This window comes from Colias eurytheme, chromosome 10 (assembly GCF_061535395.1).
Source record: "Colias eurytheme isolate Ceu_HAF_F1 chromosome 10, ilColEury1 Martin Lab GWU primary, whole genome shotgun sequence".
Classification (NCBI taxonomy): Eukaryota; Metazoa; Arthropoda; class Insecta; order Lepidoptera; family Pieridae; genus Colias; species Colias eurytheme.
The window spans coordinates 6,061,050-6,088,888 of NC_142989.1; the positions used below are offsets into that span (position 1 = coordinate 6,061,050).

At 33.1% G+C, this 27,839-nt stretch overlaps 1 protein-coding gene and 1 pseudogene across 2 annotated transcripts in view; both read right to left on the reverse strand.

Moving 5' to 3' along the window:
- Positions 1-24,004, reverse strand: part of jar (Myosin heavy chain 95F jaguar) — a 39,371-nt gene extending 15,367 nt beyond the window's left edge. Inside the window, exons 1-3 of one of the 2 annotated variants that reach the window (XM_090106735.1) lie at positions 23,766-24,004; positions 1,871-2,063; positions 793-866 (exon numbers count right to left, since the gene is read on the reverse strand). In XM_090106735.1, the coding sequence (XP_089962861.1) occupies positions 793-866; positions 1,871-2,057 (261 nt within the window). In that variant the 5' untranslated portion in view covers positions 2,058-2,063; positions 23,766-24,004. The remainder of the gene's footprint in view (positions 1-792; positions 867-1,870; positions 2,064-23,765) is intronic. The other variant, XM_090106734.1, reaches the window with a different exon arrangement.
- Positions 19,839-20,525, reverse strand: LOC149905209 (myophilin pseudogene; annotated as a pseudogene).
- Positions 24,005-27,839: the final 3,835 nt, after the last annotated feature.

Genomic DNA, 27,839 nt, shown 5'->3' on the forward strand with positions numbered 1-27,839 from the left:
CAATTTATAAAACAAAAAGTAGCAATTGACGTCATTAGAAATTAAAAAACATACCAACAGCTTTCACTAAGCGCAATAACAATAAAGAAAATGTAAAACATTTGTTTTGACTGTGTTTACATAATGTACTTATAGCACTCACAATTCATATAATATATGCTTATTTATATTAACCGTCTTATACCGCCAATGCTTATATAAGGTACTTAACATGGCCTAGGGAACCTGTGTAACGGCTTGGTATTAAGAACTTGTATGTAAGTAACTTGAATATTATCTTATTCGTACTCTTCTCTGTGTTATTTTTCCATGTATGGTGAATACCCATTTGTGGATTTCATGATGTAAGTATATTGGTCACAAATCACAATATAGGTGTATCGCTCAAGTTACCTTTTAAGAGTGCATATTTGTATCTATTTAGACTAATCTTTAGCTCTCGGCAGTTATCATAAATCTAAAACAGCAAGTAATGCTTACAATCAAAACTATCTGAACACAGTAAACAAAAATTACCTAACGCCAAGAAAATACAATAGGAAAGCGATATTTCTGCAATCTGCCTTTATATCATTATAATATGGCCACATTTTTGGACCCAACTTATACTACATATTAAAGCGAAGTTATCATACAATCGTTGTTTGAAATTTCAGTTATAAATTCCTATGATTTATTATAACTCCTAATCTCTTCACCTATAAAATAGTACTCGACATGAAACATCGACACGGTCGATATCAGTGCAGTACTCTCAAGGTAACGTGACTCACGCTACATCGTAATACTTACATAAATCTTGCTTTTCTTGTACCGTGTCACTATATTGTTTAGCAACGTCGCTTCGTTCAGGAACATCAGTTCGCCTGTAAATATAATTGCAGGGGATTACTTCGATGTCTCATAGCAGGATTATTACGAGTATGAGAAAGTGATGGCGTTATATGACCTATATTTTCGACGCTATCATTACCGCTATCATTTTTCCACAATGGAAATAATACTGTTTTAAGGCATAGGGTACGGGAGCAGCATTAAGCCGGGTATCCACTTAGGTTCGCCGTGGTTTGCGAACGCGCCCGCTCCGCAAACCAAACATAAACAAACGGAGCGCGACTGGAGCACGATTGGAGCACGGCGGAGCGCTCCGGAAGCGGTTTTTTGCGCGAACTCAAAGGGGAGCGCAGTTTGTTCGTGGACGCGAGCGTGTGTTTGTTAAGTTCGCGAACATGGAGTGGTCCGATGAAATGATAAATATATGCATTATTTCATTATTTCTTATTCCCTTATACATATTAGCTTGCCAAAATCGAGGAGGTCGTTTGTATTCCATCACAATATAATGTAAGTATCAAAATATAAGCTGCACTTCCTACTAGTTCTGGAGGCGGCATGTCGATTGGAGACCGGAGCGCGGAATTTAGCGCTCCGACAGGAGCACTGATGTTGCAGCCTAAGTGTGTACACTGTACACGTTCACGTTCGCGGAGCACACAGTGTTCGCAATCCACGGCGAACCTAAGTGGATACCCGGCTTTAGAATATCAATAAACCGATATAAGTTACCAAATAGGGATTAACATCCGTTGTACTAGTAGTGTAATAAAGTGCTTAGCTATAAATCGATAATGGATACTGTATTTAATTATGTCGATAATTTCTATAAAGGTCACTTCACTCAGTAATTATCATAGTATTAATGCTATTGAATTATTACTTATAATGAGTCTGCAAATCAGATAAGAGTAGAATTTCTAAATATCCTGAGCTAAGCTTATACTTAAACGGACTTCAACTATGTTACTATGTTTAACACAAGTATTCTTTGATATCAATAGCTTAGCTTCAGTTATATTAAAGAAGTACTCACAGTTATCATCAACATCTTTAACGGGGTCACCAGCAGGGAATATATCGTCGAAGTTCACCACTCTCTTGGGGTACTTATTATCAACAGGGAACACATCTGCCTCCTCGCCCATGAGCTCCTGCAGCCGGGCGAGGATGAACCCCTCGTTCGGGTCCCGGACCCATACCAGCTGCTTGTCCATCGTCATTGCTTACTGGAAATAAGAATTATATTGTACTAGCGGTCCGCCCCGGCTTCGCCCGTGGTACATAATATTTACGTTTTCTCTACATAAGAACTATCCTCGTACTTCAAGGAATATAATAAAAAAAGAATTATCGAAATCGGTTCAGCCGTTCTCGAGTTATGCGCTTACCAACACATTTTGCGATTCATTTTTATATATAAGAAGATATAAGATTGATGTTGTACGTAAATTGATTTTGATCGTGGAGGCCCTTGTAGTGGGAACAATTAATAAGGGCTGGTGAAAATTGTATTTCTATTAAAAAAATAAGCTATAGCGGCTGAATTGAGAACGCCTTCCTTTTTTGAAGTCGGTTAAAAATATACTTAGTAAGGGTGACAAATCAACATCGAGCTATGCTGCGCTGTACTGCGCTGTGCTGTGTTTGGTCAACTCGCTCGTCTAATATTTTAATGAGGATACAAACAACCCATGCTGTGCTGCGCTGTGTGAGGCTACGCTCTGTTTAAAAACGCAGCAGTCTCGAGCGAGGCGCACTACCCGCCGTGTTGAGCCGCGCTGTGCCGAACTGTGCTATGTTTTTATGGAGCTCTGCCATGCTGCGCTGTGTCGAGCTTATCACTACATAGTATAAAATAAAGTCGCTTTCTCTGTCCCTATGTCCCTATATCCCTTTGTACGCTTAAATCTTTGAAACTACGCAACGGATTTTGATGCAGTTTTTTTTAATAGATAGAGTGATTCAAGAGGAAGGTTTATATGTATAATAATATCCATTAAATAGTGGAGAAGTACTGTTATTTTTGAGGTTTCTAATGTGATGTCGTAAAAAATTACATTTACTCCGCTTACATTGCAAACGCAGGCTGAACGCCCTACGAGTTTTATCAAAATAATGTACTAAGTATTTATACACATTGAAAAGGTCTACAGAAAAGTCCGCGATGGTATATGTCTATCTCTTATGGATAACCCACAATAACTTATTTTTGTCATTTACTTTTTACGACAAATAATGGCTAATTTTCGAAGCGATTTTAACCAATACAGCATATTAATCCTTAACCGATTAAATACCTTGAATACATTGTTCATTTAATATATTATGGCCCTTTACACCGTGTGATTTAAGTGAATATTTTCGATATTACAGATTTAAAAATTGCGGGACGTAGCGTTTGCGGCGGTACCGGCCGGCCGCCCGGCTAAACTAAACTAAACTAAAAATAATTTGGAAAATCCAAAAGTGCACGCCTCATAATTTTTTTTTAATAAATATTTATTAATTATTATTTTTGTTTATTTAATAACAATTAAACCACATCGAATCAGACCCTGAAAAATGAAAGGGTTCTATTCCTGAGCATACTCAAGCGTAAGAGAAAAAAAAAGACTCGATTAGTAAAGAAAATTTCGGTCGCTATCGTGTTAACAAGAAAAAGGATCCGCACATACAGACACACGGACGTCCAAGACAGAACTTTTTTAAACTGTTTTTTAACTAGTTTAAATAACAAAAATGACATCAAAAATATCATGAACGTTAAAAATAGTGTTTTTTCTTAATATGTGTGTGTATGTATTATCTTACAAGTGCAATGTATGATACATAAAGACATTTTAAGTTTGAAAAATCAGATGTTTTGCGCGAAGTGACAGTAGTACCCACCTCAACGCTTCGCTTATGAGGCGTGCAAAAATGTTGTGTGGTTTTATGAAACTACGGTAAAAGTGAAACTGTTCGAACGGTTCCGAACACTGCTTTGTGTAGCGCATGTCGCGTGACGGTCGGCTGCCGAGTAGGTATACCTACTCGGCAACCGCGATACACGCGACATGCGCTACACAGACCAAAAAGTTTGAGACGATGTAATAAAAGTTTCACTTTAAAAACAGAACTTCTTTTTCAAAACAAAATAAACTTCTAAGTAATAATAATAAACATATCAAAGCACATATTTATCTATGTTTGGCTTAGTTTTGAGCCTTGTCTGTCCATCTTTTCCAAGTAAAAATCACGGGAACTTCAGATATCTCTTCATTGTCATCGTCTTGCTCGGTTTCGTATGTCTCTTCTTGTATCTCCATTCTCCACGTTGTCTTCCACCTCACTGTCATTTTCGTCTTCATAGCAGAAACAGAACTTGATTCTTCCAGCAACGATCTGATTTGATCATCGTTCATTTTGACATGAAGTATGGCCTAAAAAATTGGTCAAAATGTAATTTAGAGCAACATTCATACATATATTTTACTATACATACTTCATAAAGTATTCAAAGTCTTAAAAAATATATAAATGTACAAAATATATAATATTAATACTTACACAAAAACTTGTACCTATACTCGCGTCGGTCTCACGGACCGATTGGCGCCAAATGCGACGTGAATGACACGTGAACTTCTGCCGACCACGCCGCGACCTGCACTAAAATGAAGTTAGCCCCAAATCCGGAAACTAGCAAGGAACTCGACTTCACAGGATTTACCTGCAGGTACACATTTTCGTAATTATTTTTATGCATAAAAATAATTACGAAAATGTGTTTCGTCGGTCTCACAGACCAACGCGCGAGTATAGGAAGGTTAAAAAACGTAGCTTAAGAAACACAGCACAGCACAGCGCAGTACAGCGCAGCATCGTTTAATTGTTAAAAAAACGTAGCTTATGAAACACAGCACAGCACAGCGCAGTACAGCGCAGCATAGCTCGATGTTGATTTGTCACCCTAATTGCTCTATGTGCTCAATTGATAAAACATGCACCATAGAGTAAGATTTCAGTTTTATCGCATTATCTTAATGTGGAAACATTGTGCTACCTGCCTCACTGCACCGACAAGACGCATGAAAAGATTATGATGATAGGGCTGCCTAATTTTATTCCTTTTTTTAATTTTAAGGAATTAAAAAAATCAATAACTGACCAGGACCTTATTAAATGTCTTTCGATATTATAAAAAGTTAGTCATAATGCACAATGCACATAATATTATGTCATTCACACACACACCAATAGGTCACATAGCTACTTGGCATGGTTTCACATAACTAATGTATGATTAAGAAAATCAGCATAAAATCATCCAGGTAGTGAAAATTGGGAATGTAATTAGTACGTATTTAAATGATTACATAACATTATATGCTACTTGCATTCCATCCAGTGTTTTACTGAAATACGCAGTTGACGACCCTAATAACTTACAGTTTTACATAGTAATATTAAATTACGTGCGCGTCATAGTAACCTTCGTGTTGTGGCCGATGCAAGCGATTACAGCTGTAAAACTGGTATAACAAGGGCAGGCAAATACGAAACTAGATATAAATAAATAAAATATCAGATAAATGACGATTTGGAAAGATGCAGCACAGTATACGTATATTCAAAAACATTACCATTGCATGTAATACAGATTTTATTATAATATAAATATAAATGAATTTCAAAACCGTTATTACTTATTACCTAATACTGAAAATATCAGTACGCGATCATTAACCCCGTTTCATCCAAAAAAGATTATTCTAGCAAAATATCTGGGTTAAGTTCATTAATTTTGTGCACAATTATCAAGTTACATAATAACTGTAATATAAAATATAACGAAGGCAATAAATTAGCAGCGGAACGAAATATTCAGTGAGAATGGAGAACGGTGCTATATGGCTTTCATGACGAACGCCTGTGATATTACGATTTACGCTGTTATGTAATTTATGAAGCATGCTTTGATAGTCAAGACGGTGTTCCGTATATTGCACCTAACTTGATGATTAGATTTAGATATATTATATCCAATTGGCAAATTTTTCATGATCTTATCTGTTTACAAAAATATATCAATTCTGTGGAAAAAAATAATCTTTATCCTATCTGTGTTGAATTTCACGATTTAAGAACTTAAACGTATTTATAAATCAATTCTACGGAAAATTATATTTTTTTATCCTATCTGTATCGAATTTCAAGATTCAAGAAGTTGAAATAAAATATTGGTAATTAATGTTTACACAAAAAGATGAAGCAGATAAAGGACAATTCCATAAAATATTATTATTAAGCTAATAGCTTTACCGCGGCAGTCCCCGAGTGCCACACGTCTTTTTTTACGATGATGATCACTGTAAAGAAGGAAACCACTCATTTACTTGTTACATGTTCTTACTTTGTTTATGACCAACTTTATGTGCCTAGAAGCAAACAAAATGACAAAGTAAATTAACTACTACATGTATTTATTTTATTGTTTTAATATGTCGCAGTGACAAACATTAGCGGTATAGCCCAATAATTATTAGACATGATACCAATACAGATAATCAAAAACGTGGCTTACACCTAACACTAGAGAACTCCAAAAAAAACTAGTCCACTCGACGCCCGCCGTTCCGGTGTATAAATCCGGAAATAAAACAAAGGTGCCCGCATCGTGCTCATTCGAAACGAAACAACTGCCTGTTGATAAACAAAACACAGACGTGTTTTAGTGGTGTAGCCGCTATGTGGGCTGCCGTTATGTACTTTATGGACGTCGATATCTCGAGTACTTTCGTCTTTTATAATAAATCGACGATGGCAAGCGGAACATAGTCATTCCAGAAGGACTCTTGGTATTAAAAGGTCGTAGGGCCAAGTTTACTAATTTCATAGGTTCCTGTTAAACCTATATGAATTATATATATAAATTATTTGTGAGCTCTTAATGACACAAAATGAAAGTAAACGATTTTTGTCAGTTTTGGGTGCAAAGTATGTATGTAAATTTTAATTATATTATCTCTATCAAATATTTTTATCAGAAACGGCATCTGAATTCAGAATGCAAACAAGCTTCAGGCTAGCATTTCTTCCTTTGTACATTGAGTGCCTTTTAACTAAAGGATTGAGTCGTTTCTAAGGGACTGTTCTAATAAGCTTTATTAGTCTAATCATAAAAGAGCACTTTAAATTGTTATTGAATAAGCAACTATACCTACAATCTGTATAACTAGGTATAGTAGAAGATGATGAAGATGCTATAGCTAACAAATAACAATGCATTAAAGATGAAATTTTACTATACATGAATTGAAAACATGTTCAAGATCTTAATGACGATGATAAAACACAATGGAATGATTTATGAGATCAGACAACAGTCTACATTAAAATCCGGTCGAGAAAATTGCACGGAATCACGAGACAAGAGCGCGTAAACATAATTTGAATAGCGGAAATAAATGAACAATAATGGTTTTATTGCTACTGTGAAAGTTGAGTCCAAATTGTTTGAAACACTTATTGAGTAAAAGAGATAACTTTACAGAGTATAGCACTAGGAATATACATAATTATATGTTGAGGTTTAAAACAATGTGCTTGAACGAATTATCATTATTTCAACATTAGCCTATTTATACCTACACTTTATTTATACTTTAACAAAAACTTATTATCTTACAATTGATAAACAAAGAACAATAACTGATCGATAAAATCATAAATAATTAACGTTTGACGATAATACTTAGTATTGTACGATACTTTGATTAATACCGCCAAGGTATACAGGGTGTAATCGTTAAGTGTGCACAAGCGATTATTCCGTAACTATTGCAGATATCAAAAAACTTTAAACATAAAAATGGCCATAATAAATTTTTAAAAATAAAACGAGAAATAACCAAAAATGTTACATTAAACGCTCCCATACAATTTATTTCCCATACATTTTGTATTCATAGTAGATTTTCGAAGTGACGTCCTTATTGTGCAATACAATGAGGAGGTCTATTTACAGTTTCTAAATGAACTTCCCTCCAAATTTGCGAAGTAATTAAAGCAGAAAACCAAAAAAAAAAAAAAAAGCTAAAATCTTTCATATTAAATGTATAGGTTGATCCAAAAGTAATGATAATTGGGTATTTCCTGTGCACATAAAAATATAAAATAAATGTTTTATGCTTGCTCATGTAATCACTAAGTTATCACAAAAAAATTATATCTACAGGCCACGTTTCCAAGTATTAACATTAATTTTAACGTGAACAGTGCGAGCCAGAATGTTTCCCGACGAAAAGAAGAAACAACGATTCGACATTTAGAGGGTGAATTTCTAAATTTTTAATGAGATCAGGATAATTTTTTGTCACGATTTGTGACCATGGGCGTTACCTGGGTTCACCATGTTTATGCTGAAACCAAGAAACAATCAATGGCCTGGATGCGAGCTTCCAAAGTGACGGTGAAGATTTTCAAAGTGAAAATTAGTGGGATAGATTAAAGCCGTAGTTTTTTGGGACGCTGAAGAAATGTGGAATATTTTAAGAAGGTAGCCACTACTACACAGGGCTCTTACTACACAGACCAAATTAAAAGATTGCGGGTAGGTTAGTAAGAAAAAGAGACATGGCAAACTTCGGTCTTGAATGTTGGTTCACCAAGACAACGCACCAGATCACAAAGCGTCAGTTGCGATGGCTGCCAATCAAAAATCGGCATTGAAAATGCTTGAACACCCACCCTGTTTGTAAGATCTAGCTCCTAGTTAATTCTATCTCTTACCTCGGCACAAGAAACACCGTCGATATAAGAAATTTTAAGACGACAGCGAAGTGATGGCCAATTTTGAGGGGTTTTTGTAGATGAAGTCAAAGTTTTTTTTTTTTCTAAGTTAAGGAAAAAAAATATCGAAGTATTATCTAGTTAGAAGACTATCTAGAGAAATACATAATTATTTTAACTGTAATGACCTTGTTTAATATTGATTATCATTACTTTTGGATCAACCCATGTACATGGGATATTCATATCTCATACTAAATGTATGGGAGGGCTTAAAGTTAATTTTTTAGATATTTCTCGTATTATTTTTAAAAATTTATTATGGCCATTTTACTCATTAGGTTAAGTACTTTCGATATCAGTTTAAAGTTTTTTGATATCTGTAATAGTTACGGAATAATCGCCTGTGCACACTTAACGATTACACCCTGTATACAGAGATAATGTACATAATACGGTTGCACTAAGTAAAACACGCGTAAACGATATAAATTATTGATCAGAGCCCACATTAAGGTTCTTTTGTTTCATATAACAATGACTTAATTGCATTAATATCGCTGCATGAATAGTACCCACGGCCACGTGCTCTCGCCGCTCTCAGTAATTAGATGATTGGCATGACCTTGCCAGTACCTATTCATGTGATAGAGGGGAAAATAATCATTCGTACATGAATAGGAATATAATATTATTATATACAATTATGTATATTAGAACAACTGCAGCTTTTGCTCGCTTTCTAAAAATGATGACTATCTCTCGTAGATATTCATGTTCCTTTTCGAAATTATATTGAACTAACGAACTTTATATTTCAACAATAGCAAATACATTTCAACAATAGCATAAACTGCAAATCCAATAAGGCTTACACCAAAAACATTTGTAAATAGAACAGTTTACTTGTTTGTATTAAGGGCACGATACGAATTTCTCTGCTCACCGAGGCGTTTGACCTGACCCATTGACCTTAAAGCCTTTTCATCGAATTCATCTAACAAGCCACGAATCCTCACGACTGGTCTTGAATATTGTTAAAAATAAAATATCTTTATTTATTACAAGAGAATACAGTACAATTCAAGTGCAGCTCTGTTAAAGCTTTTTACAGTACTCAAGTCTATCTTCGCTTGCAATAATTTATCGTAGGCATATCGTTCGTTTTTCTATCATATTACACTTCACAATTCACATGGATACAAAATAATATGTACCTACTTATAGAAAATAAAAATAAATCAAAAGATGGGAATTGCGACTAATTTCGATACGCACTTGAACTGTTTATTTTAAGCCTATTTATTTAGGTCATTTTTATTACACAAAAATGTATTATTTTTTGTATGAAATTACAGAAGAGTTACAAACATACTGTAATACTTCATTTAAAGATAAATAATGATAATTAATGTAGTATGAATCATCTTGAAACGCTGAGAGCTATGTAAGGACATCTGTTTCATACGTAATTTGTTTGTGAAGACGTACGTTATACCACAGACTAATAATAATATACTACGGGTTATACCATTATACTTTAGTACTTTACCATAAGCCTGTTTATTTATAGATTATTATAGTGTTTATGAATTTATAAGTGTAAAATCATTTCAAAGAAAATGTTAAGAACATGTTTCTGGTGTTTTTAAAACAAATGAATTTTTAAATTATTTTTTTGAGCGAAAGAAAGCAAAAAATGTTTCTTTTGCTTATCATAACGCAAATTTGAAAATTATATTAATCGCGGATTGCGTCTTACACAGACAGTTTACATGTGAAACTTTCTTCGTTGTATTGTTGTCTCCAATAAACTAACTTGGACCAAGACCCATTTCGTTGTAAGTGACAAATAATGCAGGCTAGTCGCAAGTGACAGACAGACTGATTGTCGAATGTGTCGTGAGTCAGCGCTTCGCTAAATTGCCTTTGGAGACCTTTAGGGTCATTGCGATTTTGCGAATTAACCCTGTTGTTAAATTGGGTCTGCCTTGGGTGGGTCTGATGCTAAAGCTCTTTGCGCCATTTATATGTAAATTTTATGAAGCTGTCCTTGTTATGGTTGGGCAGTTAGGTACCTTCATATCATATTTGTTGGGTTTGAAGGTTTTACATACTAAAGGATAGACAAAAACCAAACTTGGGCTTATATTACTACTTTTTAATAATTATTTTTATACTGTAAGATTGTTGCACACGCGAAGATTTTCAGGACGTTTAGGTGGTAAGAGATAACGCAATTATGGGTTTTTAAATAGCATTATTACTGTAGTGTGCATAGGTATATACATATTATGTAAATATACAACACTCAGCCTTAGCTATTAATACTAAAGACTCGTATACGTTGCTAATTTAAAAAGTAGATTATAAACTTCCACTCCAGTTACATAGCATAGAGAAACACGATACTAAGGGGATTAAAATGACTTAAATGTTGATATAGTTTACATGTGTAGCTCGGAAGTATGTATTTTTCCAGTTCTTTTGTTTTTCCAAAGAAACAGGTAGCGTATTATGTGTTACATGTTTTTCCCTAAGGTTTTTCCCGGTTTTTCCCTTATGAACCTATAAAACATGTTAGTAGATAGCTACCACATTTCAAATAACGTTAGGTATGAAAAAACGTACGATAGGGGTATTAGAGAATTTATCATGACTGAAATAACACTACGACAACATTTACATTTAGATTTATTTTAAGAACAATTTGTTCACTTCGAATATATTGGTTTAGTAGGTATATCATTAAAATATTCGAAATAGTTTTCAAATTACCTTGATATCTTATCAACTCTACAGAGCGAGACAAAACAGATTTAAATACCTGTTTTTTTCAGTTAAATAATAAATTACGGTCTCTATATAAGCAAAACAAGCAAGTTCAAATCGAATGATCTGCTGAAGCAATTACTATAACGGCGATATATTCATTAACCAGACTTCTGGATCATAAAGATAATCTGAAGACACTGTTTTGAGGTCGGCTGCAATTAATGTCTACTTTATCTCGCCGACATATTTTACTTAGAAAGTGCAACGAGTTTTACTTATGTCGGTACAAACATAAACCGTTCATGCGAAAATATAACTTGATCCCGTTAACGTGAAATTGACTTTGTACACTAAAACATACAACTTCCTTAAAATGTCCAACAATTTTTCAATCACTTTATTAAAGCTCGTTCTACGAAGGATGAAAGTTGTACAGGTACGCATTATAATTTATAAGGTCTTATAAATTACAATGCGGTATGATGTAGGTAATATAATCAGACACGATTCTTCAAAATAACACTCCCCTATATCGTTTTATCTAAATTCTAAATCAATGTCATCGCTTAAAAAACGTCGAAAGTTTTTTAATTAGTCCGTAATACATCATTACAAACTTGACACACATACATTACACCTATCGTTAAAAAAAAACAATCCATACAAGGAAACACCTGTTAGCTACACCACTTTTTAGCTCACACAGTAATCAATTAGTCATACTCAATTAACTGGTTATGAAAGTATTTTAACACGATCATTAAAATTACCATCACGCGAGTTCTTAGACTAGGTAGGTATGTGATGTAAGAAATTTGCTACGGAGCCTTGGCTCTGTGGTCCTTTAGGAAGAAATAGAAATTATCTTGCGCTTTCTTCCATCCTTTTAACAGCAGAAGCAGCATAAAACCATGTTGCTGATCTCAATCGAAATGAAGTTATGGTTGTAATTTTACCTTGATCATATCTGCCAATATGTCATTCTTATATCTGTGTAATTTTGTAAACTAAATAGTGAACTCTTCTATTTAAGCATAATCCAACTAACTTATGATTGTTTTGCTTTGGCAATAGAAGGCAATACAAGGGATAGATCGATTTACAGTTTGTACGTTCTATCAATTTAAATTCATAATTTTACGTAATAAGAAAACGCATTTAAAGTTTAGAACAAACGAAACGGAAATATGTTAAACTATTGAAATACAATGGTAATATATTCATAAGTATGTGAGATCATAAGTACAATTAGTTTCAGATTATTAATAATTCGTATTTTTCTGAATAATTCACTGCGAAAAAGGAGGGATGTTAATTGCAATGACAAACTGAGATTGTAGATCTTTGTTTTAGATCACAAGCGCAATGTTCATCACTTCTTTCTTAAATTTGCATTAAACTAAAATTATCAGAAAACGTAACTTTTTCTCTCAATAATTATTGTACATACGTATATAGGTTAAATTACTAAACGTATTAAGTTTATTGACATCGTAAAATGGTAACACACTTGTACACGGTCCAATGCCAAGGATGAACTGTATTTGGTTATCAGAACTGGTTTGTGTCGCCACTCAAAGATTTGACCCACGCAGCGCCATGTGAAACGGTATTTTTATGCAAAAACACCGCTTATGTATGCATAATATGTCTGACTCAGTAGTTTACTGAGGCAAATGGAAATTGAGAGAAGTTTTATGTCCAGAATTCTGTATTATCACTATGAACCTATCCAACCCTAATATATTATCTTATCTAAATTTCATAGAAATGTGTAAATAAAGTACAGGTTTATCTGTGTCGAATTGAATCTACAAACTAGTTAGGCAGCGAAACGGAACTGCTTTGAAATTTCCGCTGAGTTTATACTTTTTTTAGCATTTCAAATCGTGTAACCGCCTATTCATCTATCTACCTACTTATCTTTTTATTACATCACAAGAGAAAAATTATCGAGTAAGATTACTGACAAGAAGAAGGAAAAGTTTTTACGTTACGTAATATACAGTAGCTAGACTTTTATAACAACAAAATAAGATCTTAATTACACTCAACTGTTTGCTATTTTTTCTCGGAAAGCCATCATTGTTCGTCATTTGAATCTGCCTACAGAACTAATTAATTAGTCTAGGCCATATCTTATTCCAACCATGCAGTTTATTCGATGAATAATTCCTGTGTGTCTCAGTAACACCTGTTATATTAAACGAGTAGAGAAGCAAAGTTAGCTCAATATATTTAATAATTAATGTTGCTATTGCCTTCACAGCAACATTCACACCTCGTCCTCTAGGGTAGGAAATAACAATGAAACCTAAACCACTGCGAAGCCGCGGGCAAACACTATAATATGAATTAAACAATTCTTTTGTCCCTTGGGGTGTGGGTAAAAGTGTGGATTACATAACTCATGTATTATATATATATCTGTGTTTTTTAACCTACTAACATGTATGTTGTACAATGGCTTTACCATACATACATTCATTGTAGCAAAGCATATATTTTAGAATAAGATCATAGTACCCCACATTACTAATTAATAGTTACTACGTAAATTGTAGATACTTTATTAATGAGTAACAAACAGGGTTTTAATTAGAGCTAGAATATTGCAATTGAAATCAATAGGGTCAAATTGAGATGAGGTTAACGAATAAATCATCGCGGGGAACATCAGGGCCGTATCAATTTATGGTCCCCCATGCAAGGATGTGTGACGAGGTACAAATGAATGACGCACGTGCAAATTGCAAATGCATAAGGAACCACAACTAATTGCAGAACAGCAGGCTAGGTTACCCTATACCCTTGATCCCTTTAAAAAGTTTACTTTGTTTAAGTCTTTGAAGTAAATGTTTCTACTACTAGAAGGCACATGCCGCAGTACCCCATCTAATCTTCTCTTATCATTTTCATCTTTTATGTCTTGTCAAAATAATATTCGGTATAACACCATCCATATGTGGGATATATAGGTACACCTATGCAATAATTGTAATAAGCTAAGGTAATAAGTATTCCGATACAACACTTATTTCTACAACAAGTAGATTAAATAAAAGACTTTTCCATATCAGTATTTTAATTATCGTTATCTTTGAAATTCTTCGTATATTGTTAAATGATTCAATTGACGATAACAGCTAATAAGTAAGTTATAAATAATGCATTGATCGATATACGATGACTGCATTTTTATTCCTGTAGGTAAAGAAAACTTCGAGAAAATACAGTCATTGTAAATACATGATAGACAAGGCAAAATAGCTGTTACATAGTTATACAAATATGCCCTTTTCATCATTCACATCATTCGTTGGAACACAAAATCCCACTAGATTAGGAAAGGGGTGCAAGACTCCCTGTTTTAAATGGCACTTTCCTTTTTCAATGCACCAAGATTAACTGTCTCATTCAAAAGACACAGACACGTTATAAAAAGTGAAGTCCCATAGATAACACTGCACTTCGCTTCTTCAAAAGAAAACTCCCATTGAAAGGATGTGTAGGCGGTATTATCTATTTCAACAACACAGCTACTGTTCCACTGTATAACTTTTCAAGAGGTATGTACTCACTGCAATACCAGACTCTCCCTGAATACAATTTAAGAGGGAACAAATATAATATGAGAAGTATTGACAAAGTACTGAGTTACAGTACCTACATACAAAATACATTCGCATCCAAAGAGTAAACATAGTACTGACAGAGAAGTGCATTTCGATACTTATTTATGTTTAGACAGTATAATGAATGATGATTTGCTTACTTTCTATGTACATATTGTAAAGAATTACACAGAACAATTTGTAACCCAGTGCAATTTCACGGAGGCATCATGAATTGCTTGCAAGTGAGCTTTCACTCTGTTCACATTAATAGCACTCACATCCTGAGATATTTTCATTGGCATATTAGATTAGAAAGTCAGCCATAAACAACTTGATAAATACCAAGTCGGTAAATTATCTGTTATCGGGTCCTTTTATACAGGTTACGTAATTTCAATGGTACGCTTTAATAACTATGTTCCAAAGTTCAGAAAATTAAATATTTATGTCCATCTAGTATCAAATGTATTTATTGTAAGGTGTTTAATTTTAAATAAACAAATTAATAAAGAAGAGAATTATATAAGTAGTTATTATAAGTTAATTTTCCATTAGTAACTAGGTATTATCTACATCTGTCTGCATTAAATTATTATCATTTTTGGTTTTCCTGTTTTATACAAATCAGCAAAGCTAAAATTTAAAGGTTTTTACCTATTACATATTATTAAATATCGTAGAAGAATGAATCAGAAGAAAGCCATCATTATAAATCGTTTGATACAGCTTAATCTTAATCTCAATGCTTAGCTATGCAATTTTATATCCGATTACTGTAACCAAGAGGCAAATGCAAATAGCAATTTGATTAGAAATGGCAATTTGCGTTAAACAAGTTTCATCAGCGGATGTACAGCCGTTAGTGGAAGATAATCTCGGGCTGATTGAATAACGGTTAACGAGCCTTAAGGGGTTTCGACTGCAAATGGCTTAATGATTCTTTATTTATGGACATTTTATATTATACTGCAATGTTTTAGCGTATAAAATTAATATAGGATTTTATCAAGTAACTAATAAGTGCTCAAGACATTGATATTCCTAAATTAAATTAGTTACCATTTTCTGAGACGCAAAGTAGTAGCAGTAAGCTGATAGCGATAAATATTGGGTCAGATAATTCAACTGGAAGAAATTAAAATATTCCTGATTTTGACTATAAAACACTCCCAAATTATTTCCTTACGTACGTGACTGATTTAACCGTTAATTAAAATTGAAAATGTCATAGTCACGAAAGCATTTCGCGTTGATCGTCTGCAAACGGATAAAGCGGATGTAGGGCAGGAAGCCACACCAATAAAATCGATATTGGCTAACATAATATACTTCTTGGTGGTAATATGTTGGGGTTTATGGAATTCAGTAATGTCGTTAGAGATTTAATTACCGCAGAATTATTTACGTAATACAATATGTAACAAAGAAGACCTCCTTCACTTGAGCATTAATCAAGAGTACGTAGGTAGATAATAATGAAACTGTGGTATAAAATACTAAGAATAAAATTTATAATCTGAACCTGTAATACACTCCTGAAAATCGTGAATTTGCTGTTTGAACAATAAACAATATAATACCTATCATAGGATGAAAATTAAGTGCGGATATAATTTTGATGTAGGTAGTCATTTTTTGCTGAGAGGTTACGTGTATGTAAACTTTCTCACCATTAATGTTTTGTCAAATCATTTTCGATTTTGAAACATGACCAGTAAAATTGAGTATTTGAATAAAAAAAAATTATTGATTTTTTTTATGTATTTTGAAACTTTATTATTAATAATATTGATATTTAATGCAAATAACTTACAAAAAAAATTTTTTCCGTTGATTATAAGCAATTAAAAATTGATGAAATTTAAGTTAGAATCACGTGACTAAAAACGCGCCATGACTGGTCACCACAGTTGTGACGTCATAATGTTATAGCTATTATTAACTGCAGTACATAGCGTTTACATATTACGATTTGTTAGTTGGTTCCGAATTAGTTAGTTAGTTACGAATAATATTCTTGATGTTGATATATTTATGATCACTGATTTTTGTCAGGAGTTGCCTTTGTAGTATTCGTACATAATGGTACAAAACGATAACTTTTGAGGTTCGCCATTTTTAATATAAATTTAAATACATAATATAATTAACAATTAATATAATTAATATATGTAATTTAATAATGACAACAAAATTAAATAGATCAAAACACTGTATTTATTATTACGGCTTTTATTAGATTCACCTGTATGTTTGTATGTAACCGACTCCTTTCGAAGTTTCGACTCGATTTTGACCCACTTAAAACCGACGGATTTTGTTCAAATTTTGAACACTTATCAAGGTCCGATGACAATACAATAATATCATAAATTTATCCTGATAAGGATCGCCAGGATCAGCTTAAAACATATTATGTTTGTATGTAACCAATTCTCCTTTCGATTCGATTTAGACCCACTATAAACCGACGGATTTAATTTAAATTTTGTATACTTATAAAAACCCGGTAACAATACAATAATTTCATGAATTTATCTTTTTATCCTGTTTAGTTTTTCAAACTATATTTAATTTTCTATCAACTGCAATGAGTGAAAACTAACATTATGACGTCACACGCGCTCGGGTGACGCTTCGGGAGTTGTCGGCGTGTCTTCGGTACTGGATTCAAAGACTAATTTTTATTTTGAAATAACTTTTGAATTATTGCAAAAAAAATAAAAATAAAAACAGTTTTGTTATAAAACTAATATATAATCTTTCCATTTATCACAAAAAAAAAATTAATTCAAATACTCAATTACGTACACTTTCCAAGTATAATATTAATAGGCATGTTATGTAGTCATTAGATGCAACGTACTGTATTATATTATCTCTATAGGTATAATGATTGATATTTGATATGATTACTTTCACATTCAAATTTCTCTAGCATAAAGCACAGAAAGTTGACTGCATTTTTATCATATCAACGACCTATCAATGATCATTATCAAAATGTAATGATTTTAGTTCGGGTGGAGTTGATACGATGACGAAATTAAGTTGGAACTCGGCACTTATTTCCAAAAACATGAATTATTATCTACCTCACCTCAAACTAGCTTCGGCCAGGAAATTAGGAAATATTTAAGGTCACTGAGAATTAAGAAATAGTGGCAGTATACCTACCAACTGTAAACAAAGGTTATCAAGGTTGAAGGTAATACAGGTGTACTTTTTCGAGAAAATTATAAACATAAACATATGATGTGAACATATGAATGAACATATGAACAAGATACAAAAAATCCAACTATTATTACGACACCAAGAATCCATAAATTGAATATTCTATTTTTGCACGAATCACGACAGGCAAACTATGTCCCTGTCTCATACTAGCCGTGGTCGTGGCTAGGTGTGAGGGGGATAATAAATTCAAAACCTGGTTAGGATATCCGTGCTTCCGTCGACTAGCGAGGCATGACCACTGCTTCCGGCAGGGTTCAAATGTTTTGTTTACATCGCTTTATGGTATAGCTGACTCATTAAGCAGAGTCCATTTTGAAGTTGAACCCCTTATTTGTACAGCCGCCTGTCTCATTTGAATGCCAAGAATACTGCAATGTAAGCGTTTATAATATAGCGTTAATAATATATACACGTAATTACTTTGTATCGTCGAAAATTACGTCATTCGCCTTTGAAATTGCTACAAGCTGATACATCGATTAACCTAAGCATTTAAGTACCTAATGATAAAGTAACAAATTCTTATAATTTTCGAATTCGAAGAATAAATAAAAAAAGTTATCGATAAAGATTATGTTCCTACTTTGAAATACACATATTTTTATTCAATCTTAGTTAATTGCCTAGCGGCTCACCCAAAAACAAAGTAGGTACGTAGGAACAATATCGCTCCGGTCAGCTTGTCTGTATATTTAATATTATATACAACTGAGATAATGCTTTTAGTTATCAATTACACCGCAGTTTGTGATAAGCATCGATAAGATAACATAACAATGGTCTTGATCATTAAATGCACTTCATGGAATTTTGTAATGGTATAAAAATAAATTTTAGTAATCATGAATCGTATCATTTTGAATCAATAAATACCGTAATATTAATATGACTTATTAACCTACGTGTACAGTAGAACTCCAATTATCCGAATTAATGGGGACCGGGACCCATTCGGATAATCAAATATTCGGATAATCGGATTTTTTTTTTAATTTGCAATTGGAGAGAATAAAAGCTACGTTTTGACATTGCACTATATTTTTATTGAATTAAATGAAAGAAACATGAAATTTTCACATGTTTTAAATATATAAATAAAATGTACCTACTTATGTACAAGTTTAGAAATAAAAAACATTGTTTTTTAAACATCTCAAGTCAGTATAGGCACAAAAAGTCAAGTCAAGACTTGACGCGCAAACACTGGCTTCGCGGGGGGAAGAATTATAGCGCACTTTGACTTTTTTTGGACAATTTTTTGTGATTCGGATAATCGGCGATTCGGATAGTCGGAGTTCGGATAATTGGAGTTCTACTGTATATCCTAATACCGCGTAAATCAATAGATGGTGTCATGACGTCGTATGGCGCGGTTTCAACCGATACATTGACCTCCCCAAAAATATTGAATACAATGTTATTAATTGTAAGGAATGATGTAAAAGTGGACATAAAATATGGGAGTCATTAATTCCTTAATTTGTAAGTAACAACAATTTTAGGTATTTATGCTCCTCTAAAACAACGAAGTTATCTTATCTCCAATCGGATGATGAAACCTTTGTCAAACCAACCACGCCTAAATAAAACAAAAAATACATTTATAAAAAATATAAAATGATTTATTTTATTAAAATACAAAAGTTTCTTAGATTATTATAAAATATTTTTACATTTGGCGTCTATTGCCGAACGAAATACCCGATTGCTGTCCTTTGTTTGTCCCATATTGCAGAGAAATGACATTTTGGCCGGCTTTCAGCTGTTCTTCACTGAACTCTCGAACATTCTTGTCAGCTTCTTTAGGTCCGAAGGCTGGCAAACCATAATTTCCCGCTTTCCTTCCTAGCGATTGCAGACAAATGATAACTGAATATAAGTTTTGTTTCTCCCAAAGGTCAATCGTTTGGAAGGTTTCTTGGGGCGGTACTCCCAACTTGACTGCAGCTTCCAAGAAAGCATTAATGTTCTCCATGCATTTGAAAGCCATGGACGATTGGTTGATTTTCTTGACGATACCGTCTTGGAATTTGTTGACTAGCTTGCAGAGCAGAGTTCCATCCTTGAGTATTTCATAAAGATTATCGGCATCGCCGGAGGTGTTGATGTTCTCACCTGTGACTGTCTTCACCCATTCGAGCGTTTCGAAGGCGATGTCGTTGTTATACTTGCTGTTAATCCTGGCTTGAGCCTCAGCGTTGATGCCCGCTTTCCCTGCGCGGAGTTCAGCCATGTTTTGTGTTGTCAGGATTACGGACGCGTAGACACTGAGCTCCTTATGATAAGCAATTCGGTATCGGCTTGGTGATATAGTGCTATGATAGCGATTATTTATCGATATATGAGTATGACTTCACCGTAGATATTCCACTTTATTGAGTAGAATAAAAGATTACGTGTTGATATTATATTGATAATTAAACTGATGTTAAATCAAAAAATAATAATAAAATAGTTGGATCATAAATCTAGGATATCAGCTAATGGATACTGTAATAACTCAGGCCCCGGAAGCACAGACACAATAGAAAATCTATTGTGTCGTGGATCGATCTGGCCGTTCGGGGCTAAATGGGTTAAATTAAATTTTATAGCTTCAATTATTAATTTAATTTAAAATACCTATACGTAATTAGTTTTTAAAAATCTTTGTCACATTTCCCATTCCTGTTTAATTAAAATCAGTCAGTTTGTCAGCCAAACATAGTCCGAAATCTATGACGATCGGGAAAATCATAAAAGTTTGGATTTCTTTAGCCAAAGACTGGCCGCTTGGCCTCGCAGCTTAGCGTTACGACAAGAACAAGTAGCTTCTAGGCATGAAGTGTGCTTAATTTGAGATTTGTGTTAGTAACCACCTACAATAATTACATGTTTTAGTAATGCAGAATGTTATCTAATAATGTACCTAGTCTAAAAATCCGATAAGCATTTTTTCTTGGAATTTTTGCAATATTCATCACTTTTATCCCTTACTATTGGAGTACCTGGAATTCATATTATCAACTTTATCTTTACTAGATTTTTTTCATAAAAAAGAAGTCAATAAAAATATATTTGAAACATTCACAAGTTGTTATGTCGTATACAATATACATTATTATCAGATACAATGGATTATTATTGTGTTGGTTTTAGTAAATTTTGGAAGAATAAGTTTTTCCTTTGTAAATAAATTACATATTTAAAATGAGCACACAAAGTATTTTTTTTTTCAATAAATCCCCCATAGGAAAGAAACTTGCAATTGGTGGCGATTCATGTAATGCACTAATATAAGGTGGATTATCTGAACATTAAAATCTGTTAAAATGTCTTTAATTTCTACATGATTTAATTCTATTATCTTCCCGTTTTATACTTTTATTACATCTATTAAATTGTTCTAGATCAATAAAAGTTATCATCTTTTATGCTTTTGATTATAATTTTATTGATAAAATATGTGATCAAGATATGTACCTACTACATATGACATTCAAATGCACACAAGTAAAATTGCAAAGTGCAATTATAAAGTATTTTCATTTGAAAGAATACAATATAGTGAGATTTTTAGATCGTCTGGAAATTTGCCATCCTGGAAGCTCTGGTTGACCAACAACATCAGCGGAGTTGAAAGCTCTTCTATACACTGCTTCAGTAATATCGGTGGGATATCATCCACTCCGCAACTGTGCTTATTTTTAAACACATTGGAATTTCAAAAAATTATTAAAAGTTAAGGTATAAAGGTTACTTGCATAGTAGGAAAATAAATTTATTACCATATACAATTATTTTAGCACATAATACATAATAGTAGCTAAACACTACTATTAGGTTGAATTAAAAACACAATGCTAATTAACTAATAATGACTAAAGTATTGAGTCTCCCAGTTAAAAGTTAATTGAGTCTAGTTATAATGTGTCTTTATTTTAAGATTGGTTAAAACAAGGACTGCAGAATGTCTATGTAAATGGAAACCTGTATAATGACATGGATTTGAGATATGATTATACAAACATAGTGTGTATTGTTTATATTGTAATATCATATGATGAATATTTATTATGTCCATAAGTAAATCTGAATTCTGAACAGGAGTGATTAGGTATGTAATATGTATTATGCTTAGTATTATGATTAATTATCATCTCAAAGAGAAATTCCTATATGCCATTGGACTGAATACAGGTATTGTTTTAAAAAACTCTATGGCCTTAAATGAAATACAAAATTAGACAGGCTACATGAAAATCGTTTGACCTTGTATTACAAAATGTTGATAAATTTACATTGTTTCCACTAAACAATACAATTGTAGCACAATGGCTTGTTTTAAACAAAGAAATAGATGCTATCAAATTAACTGATAATATTTTATAGATACCGTGAAATTCTACACTGATAAGTGTATAATAGAAATAATCCAGAATTGCTTTTGTTTTTTTGATATTAAAACAGTTTTGTTATTTTAAATAGTGGGTACTTTTATTATTATCTAATTGTGTAAAATTATGATACAAGTGATTTATAGAGGAACAGTTTGTAAGTTTGTTTGGAGTGACCTAACTATAGAGCTTCTAAACTAACTTGAAAATCCTACCAGTATTACAAAGTTTTTTCAAGATAATTTCTGTTCAACATAACTCAGGCCCCGGAATCACAGACACAATAGAAAATCTATTGTGTCATGGACCGATCGGGCCGTTCGGGGCTCAATGGGTTAATACATAGGTACATATATATATAAATTTTCATATTGGGCAAGCTTAGATAAATTGGCAAATAGAAAAGCTATTTATTATAGCTAAATGACAATGCTATAAAAATCTGAGTCAATGATTCCTGATTTACAGAATATGTAAAACAATCAAAACTTGAAGGTATTATAATTTATTGAAATCATACAAGATTCTTATCAGTAAAAAATAATTATAAAGCAACATATTTTGAATATTTTGTATAATAATGGATCTCAAATATAATGACTAATTAGGTAGTTAAGTTTGTTGTATAAATTATTAGTGTCTAATAAGAGGTTTCTGAACATAGTTTTTAAATAACTACCTTTTTGATAATTAATTCACTAATAATGATAACAATAAAATACAATGATTGTGAATGAGGTGGTAAGTGTAAGAACACACTCTTTCTGCGAATCAAATATTTGTACTTAGGTCTGAGTTATTTTTACAGAAAAAAATTATGTAAAACTATAGGTATTTCAAACAATAACGCAATACTGAACGATTGCTGATAATAAATTATCTATTAGTGTAACCTTCACGCTTACTCTCAATTAAAAAAAACTTCTCATGAAACCTTACACTAAGGTAGATCATAGAAATTTACATATATTTACATACTAAAACAAGTTTATGTGCCAAAACTATAGTATAAAAATTTACTGTGTGCAATTTTACACGTAGATAAAAGTGATGATCATTCTGATAAAATATTTCACGTGTAAATCATGTATCTTTTTTGATCTAACTTACGAAAGTTGGGAATTTATCTAAAATTATGAAAACTTACCGGAATATTCTTTTGTAGATTAAATATAATCACAGGCCACAGTTGATTTTAAAGAACAACATTCATTTTATCAATCCCACACAAAAACACTTCACTTTCACAATTTAATAAAATAAAACCCGCACTACCTAGCAGTATGTTGACTGCGCGGCGAAAAATTGTTGTCAGTAACTTGACAAACACTACAAACAGAAACAGCGCACAGCGGTGTGGCGTGGTAACTACGCAATAGGCATTCGTTCTGAAACCACTTTCTTTCCTGATTGGATACTTTACAATGTCGTCACCGCGTTTTGATTGGTTAGGGAACCAATGTAGTACAGTGCGTGGTTCAATAATCGATATATCGATATTGTGTTTTATTTTTTAATTTAAATGATCAGATGAATTTATCGAATTTATAATATAAATTTATGTCTTACAAATTAAATTTTTAAAATAACACCTATAGGTATTCAAAGTTTTTTGGTTATAGTGGTTTTTGATAAAATATTATGTAAACCTTAGAAATTGCAAATCTCAACATTGCAAATGAGTAGCCATAACTTTGTTTTAATAATTACTCATGCAATAATCTATCTATACATATAATAAATCTGTAGAAGGGTCAATTCTGTACATTGAAAATATTGAAAAAATAAATAGCAGGGGGTGTTACTGGATCGATACCAAACCCAAATATGTGATTAAAAATTTTTTTGTCTGTCTGTCTGTATGTGAAGGCATCACGTAAAAACTAACGGTTCGATTTCGACGAAACTTGGTATAATTATACCTTATTATCCTGGGCATAAAATAGGATACTTTTTATCCCGGAAAAATACGTAGAAAAAAAAATAAATCTTAATTTTTCTTAATTTTTCCGCGCGGACGGAGTCGCGGGCGGAAGCTAGTACTTTATAAATAGGTATTTCACTTTATTATTTTCTGAGCTTATCGATAATAATCCTATGACGTCTAAACAACACTAAGCGTTCACGTCAAAATGGGTTTCGTTCTAAAATCTGAAGTCTCAACTGTCACGTGTACATACAATACAAAATGTAGATAATTATGTACGTATTCTACTTGGGTCTAATAAAATTTAAAATTAAAATTAATAATTAAGAACTTATCGTTGTTGTTTAAAAAATACCCATGCTAGTAATTATTTATGTATTTAACCACCAATCTTTATTATTAGATTAGTGGTTACAAATTGTCTGTTTGTTATTTTTAATTGTTATTTTAAAAAGATGGATCAAGAAAGGTGAAGAAAACCTGTAACTTCATGTTATTTGACAGTTTTCACGAGGGCAAGGGAGGTCAGCACGAGGTCAGAGGGTCATTGGACAGTTTTCTGCTGGTCCAGCGAGTATTACAAAAAAAACTAAGAAATTAGAAAATAAAATATTTACGATAAAAACCGACACAATACAGAAAAATATTTCGGTAAGTACAAAATAACTAAACTCATCGTTAGGTATTAACTACTTAGCTAGGTTTTTTTTACTATAAACGTAACTTCTGCATTTCAATTTATCAATCTTATCAATGAAATACAATACCTAGGTTAAAAGATGTTTCATACAAATTAACATTTTCATCAGAGTATCAGTGGGTAAATAACCTGTGGAAAAGGGGCAATAGATTCGATGTTGGCATTGGCTTCTGTACGTCAAATCCTACGTACCTGTAAATAAATTAATGAACATACAATAAGGTTTGACTTATTATTATAGGTAGGTATGTAAAACCAATGACGGGTATAAAAAGTATAGACAGGTTTTATTTTTTCACAAACAATATTGCAAATAACGGCAACGGCCGTTTAAATATATCCCGCGCTCTTAGGGCGGCCGTACACGGACCGCTTCAAGCAGTTGAAAGTTGAAACCGACGGCTTGAAGCCGCGACCGTGCAGTGCACTATGGACATTCATTCACTGCCGTCAAGAAGTGCCGTACATGGACTGCTCGAGCTGTCACGACCGCTTCAAGTCGTCAACTGCGCGGTTTGTAGCGACAGCTCGAGCAGTCCGTGTACGTCGTTCAGCCTTTAACTGCTCGAGCCGTCCGTGTACGGCCACTCTGTACAGTGTACACGGACGGCGACGACGACGACGACGACGATACCTAATTCAAGTATGAAATGCGTTTACGTGAATTTCAATGGAATTTCAATGCTGCATCACTGCATGAGCGTCTTCTTCATTACCGGTAAAACCTGCTAGCTTTGCCAACGGTTGCAGACTTTGCCATAGCCAACTTCTGACGGAAAAAGTGTAGTCACATCTTAATATCAGTTTTTTGTCATGTATGCATGCCTTTATAGTAAAATTTATGAGTTAAATGGCAACACCGAATGAGATGTGGCAGCCCAGCTTGTTTTTGAGATGTCATTTTCGGCGGTTACTTTTTTCGAATGTTGGCGGTATGAAACTTAGTGCTCCGGAACTTTTACAAAAACAAACGGGAAAAGCATTGCCTACGTAAGTATTTTTTTGATATTATGTTAACATAATGTTCTTTAGCTAAATAAAAGCTGATTTGCTGTGCTACAAGCTACCTTTACTTCGCAATTGGTATTGGTAAATTCAACAACCCCAATCACAACGTCTGTGATGGTGACTTTGCCATGTTTTGTTGGAGGTTATGCAGCGATTACACCTAACGAGTACAGTGGCGAGTCAGTGTCCTCGGCCGAGTGCTCGGTTGGTATAAACACTTCAACGAGTGCTCGGCCGAGTACTCGGCCGAGAAGAGCGGCGAGACAGTCACTAGAATCCCAATTTGTTTACTCGGCCGAGTACCCACTCGCTATCCCGCTCGGCAGGTATAAACACGCGCTCGTCGCGTCACTCGGCCACTCGCCACTCGTTCGTTTCGTCATTGTATTTTTTCAAAGAATTATTATTTTTATTTATTATTTCTAATAAATCCCACAATTCGTTAATAATATCTGGTAACAGCCGATTTAAAACCCGTTTAAATTCCTTTTTTTTCGATCCATTGCAGACGTCCGCGTCGTGATCAAAACTGAACTGACTCGCCACTAGTGAAATACGTGTAAACACTCACTCGGTTCGGCAACTGTCTCGGCCGAGAGCGTGTTTACTGACTCGCCACTGTACTCGTTAGGTGTAATCAGCGCATTAGGGCTGCCACAAAATTTCTGATGAATATTTTAATTAAATTGTCATTGTAAGTACCTACTGACTGGTGAAAAAAAATTATAAATAGTTAGGTAGCCAGGTTACAGGTATGAAATACACAGTGCATGTGCTTAGATGAAGGTTGTTTTACAAAAGGTATTTATTTATTTCTTTATTTAATTATTTATTGCACACACAAAAGAAATAGAGACACATAAAGTACAGCTAATAGGAAATAGTGTGTACACTGTACAAACGGATTTTAAAACTTGATTGGATTGGTTCCTATCAAGTTTAAAATAACAACAATTTTTATATTCAATCAAGATCATATAAATAAGAATTTGTCATTGTTTAAATCTTTTAGGAATGTCGTGTAATGTGTGATATTAAAAAAAAAGTTAGTTAGTTTAATGAATACAATTTTTTTTGTTTTATTATGTAAAACAAATGTCAAATGTTTTATTTGACAACCCTAACCCTAACTTCTTATATAGGAAATATTTTGGAAAGGTTGGTGAATTTGCCACCTTCTTAGAGAGTTAAATTACCAGTGCTAAATAATTTTACTTTATTTTACGGGATATAGGAAGAGTGCAAATAATTATATTACTTTTTACCTCATAAACTCCAAAAATTTCATTTTTTCTTTCATATGGCAAATTTACCAGAAGTGACAGCTAACTTTGCCATAATTGTTTTTATACTTAAAATATTATAATTTACAAAAATGAAATAGATATTTAGTAATAATGTAAATTTTCATGAAATTTACTACGTCTAGGTGCAGGTTACTCATTACGTTTTCATACAATTATATTTTTTTAAAGCGAATCAAACTTTTTGATACATGAAAAAGTGGCAAAGTAAGCAGGTTTCACGGTACACAATTGATATAAATGATCATGCTGCGTCTCAGTCGAACTTGCAGGATAGAAAAT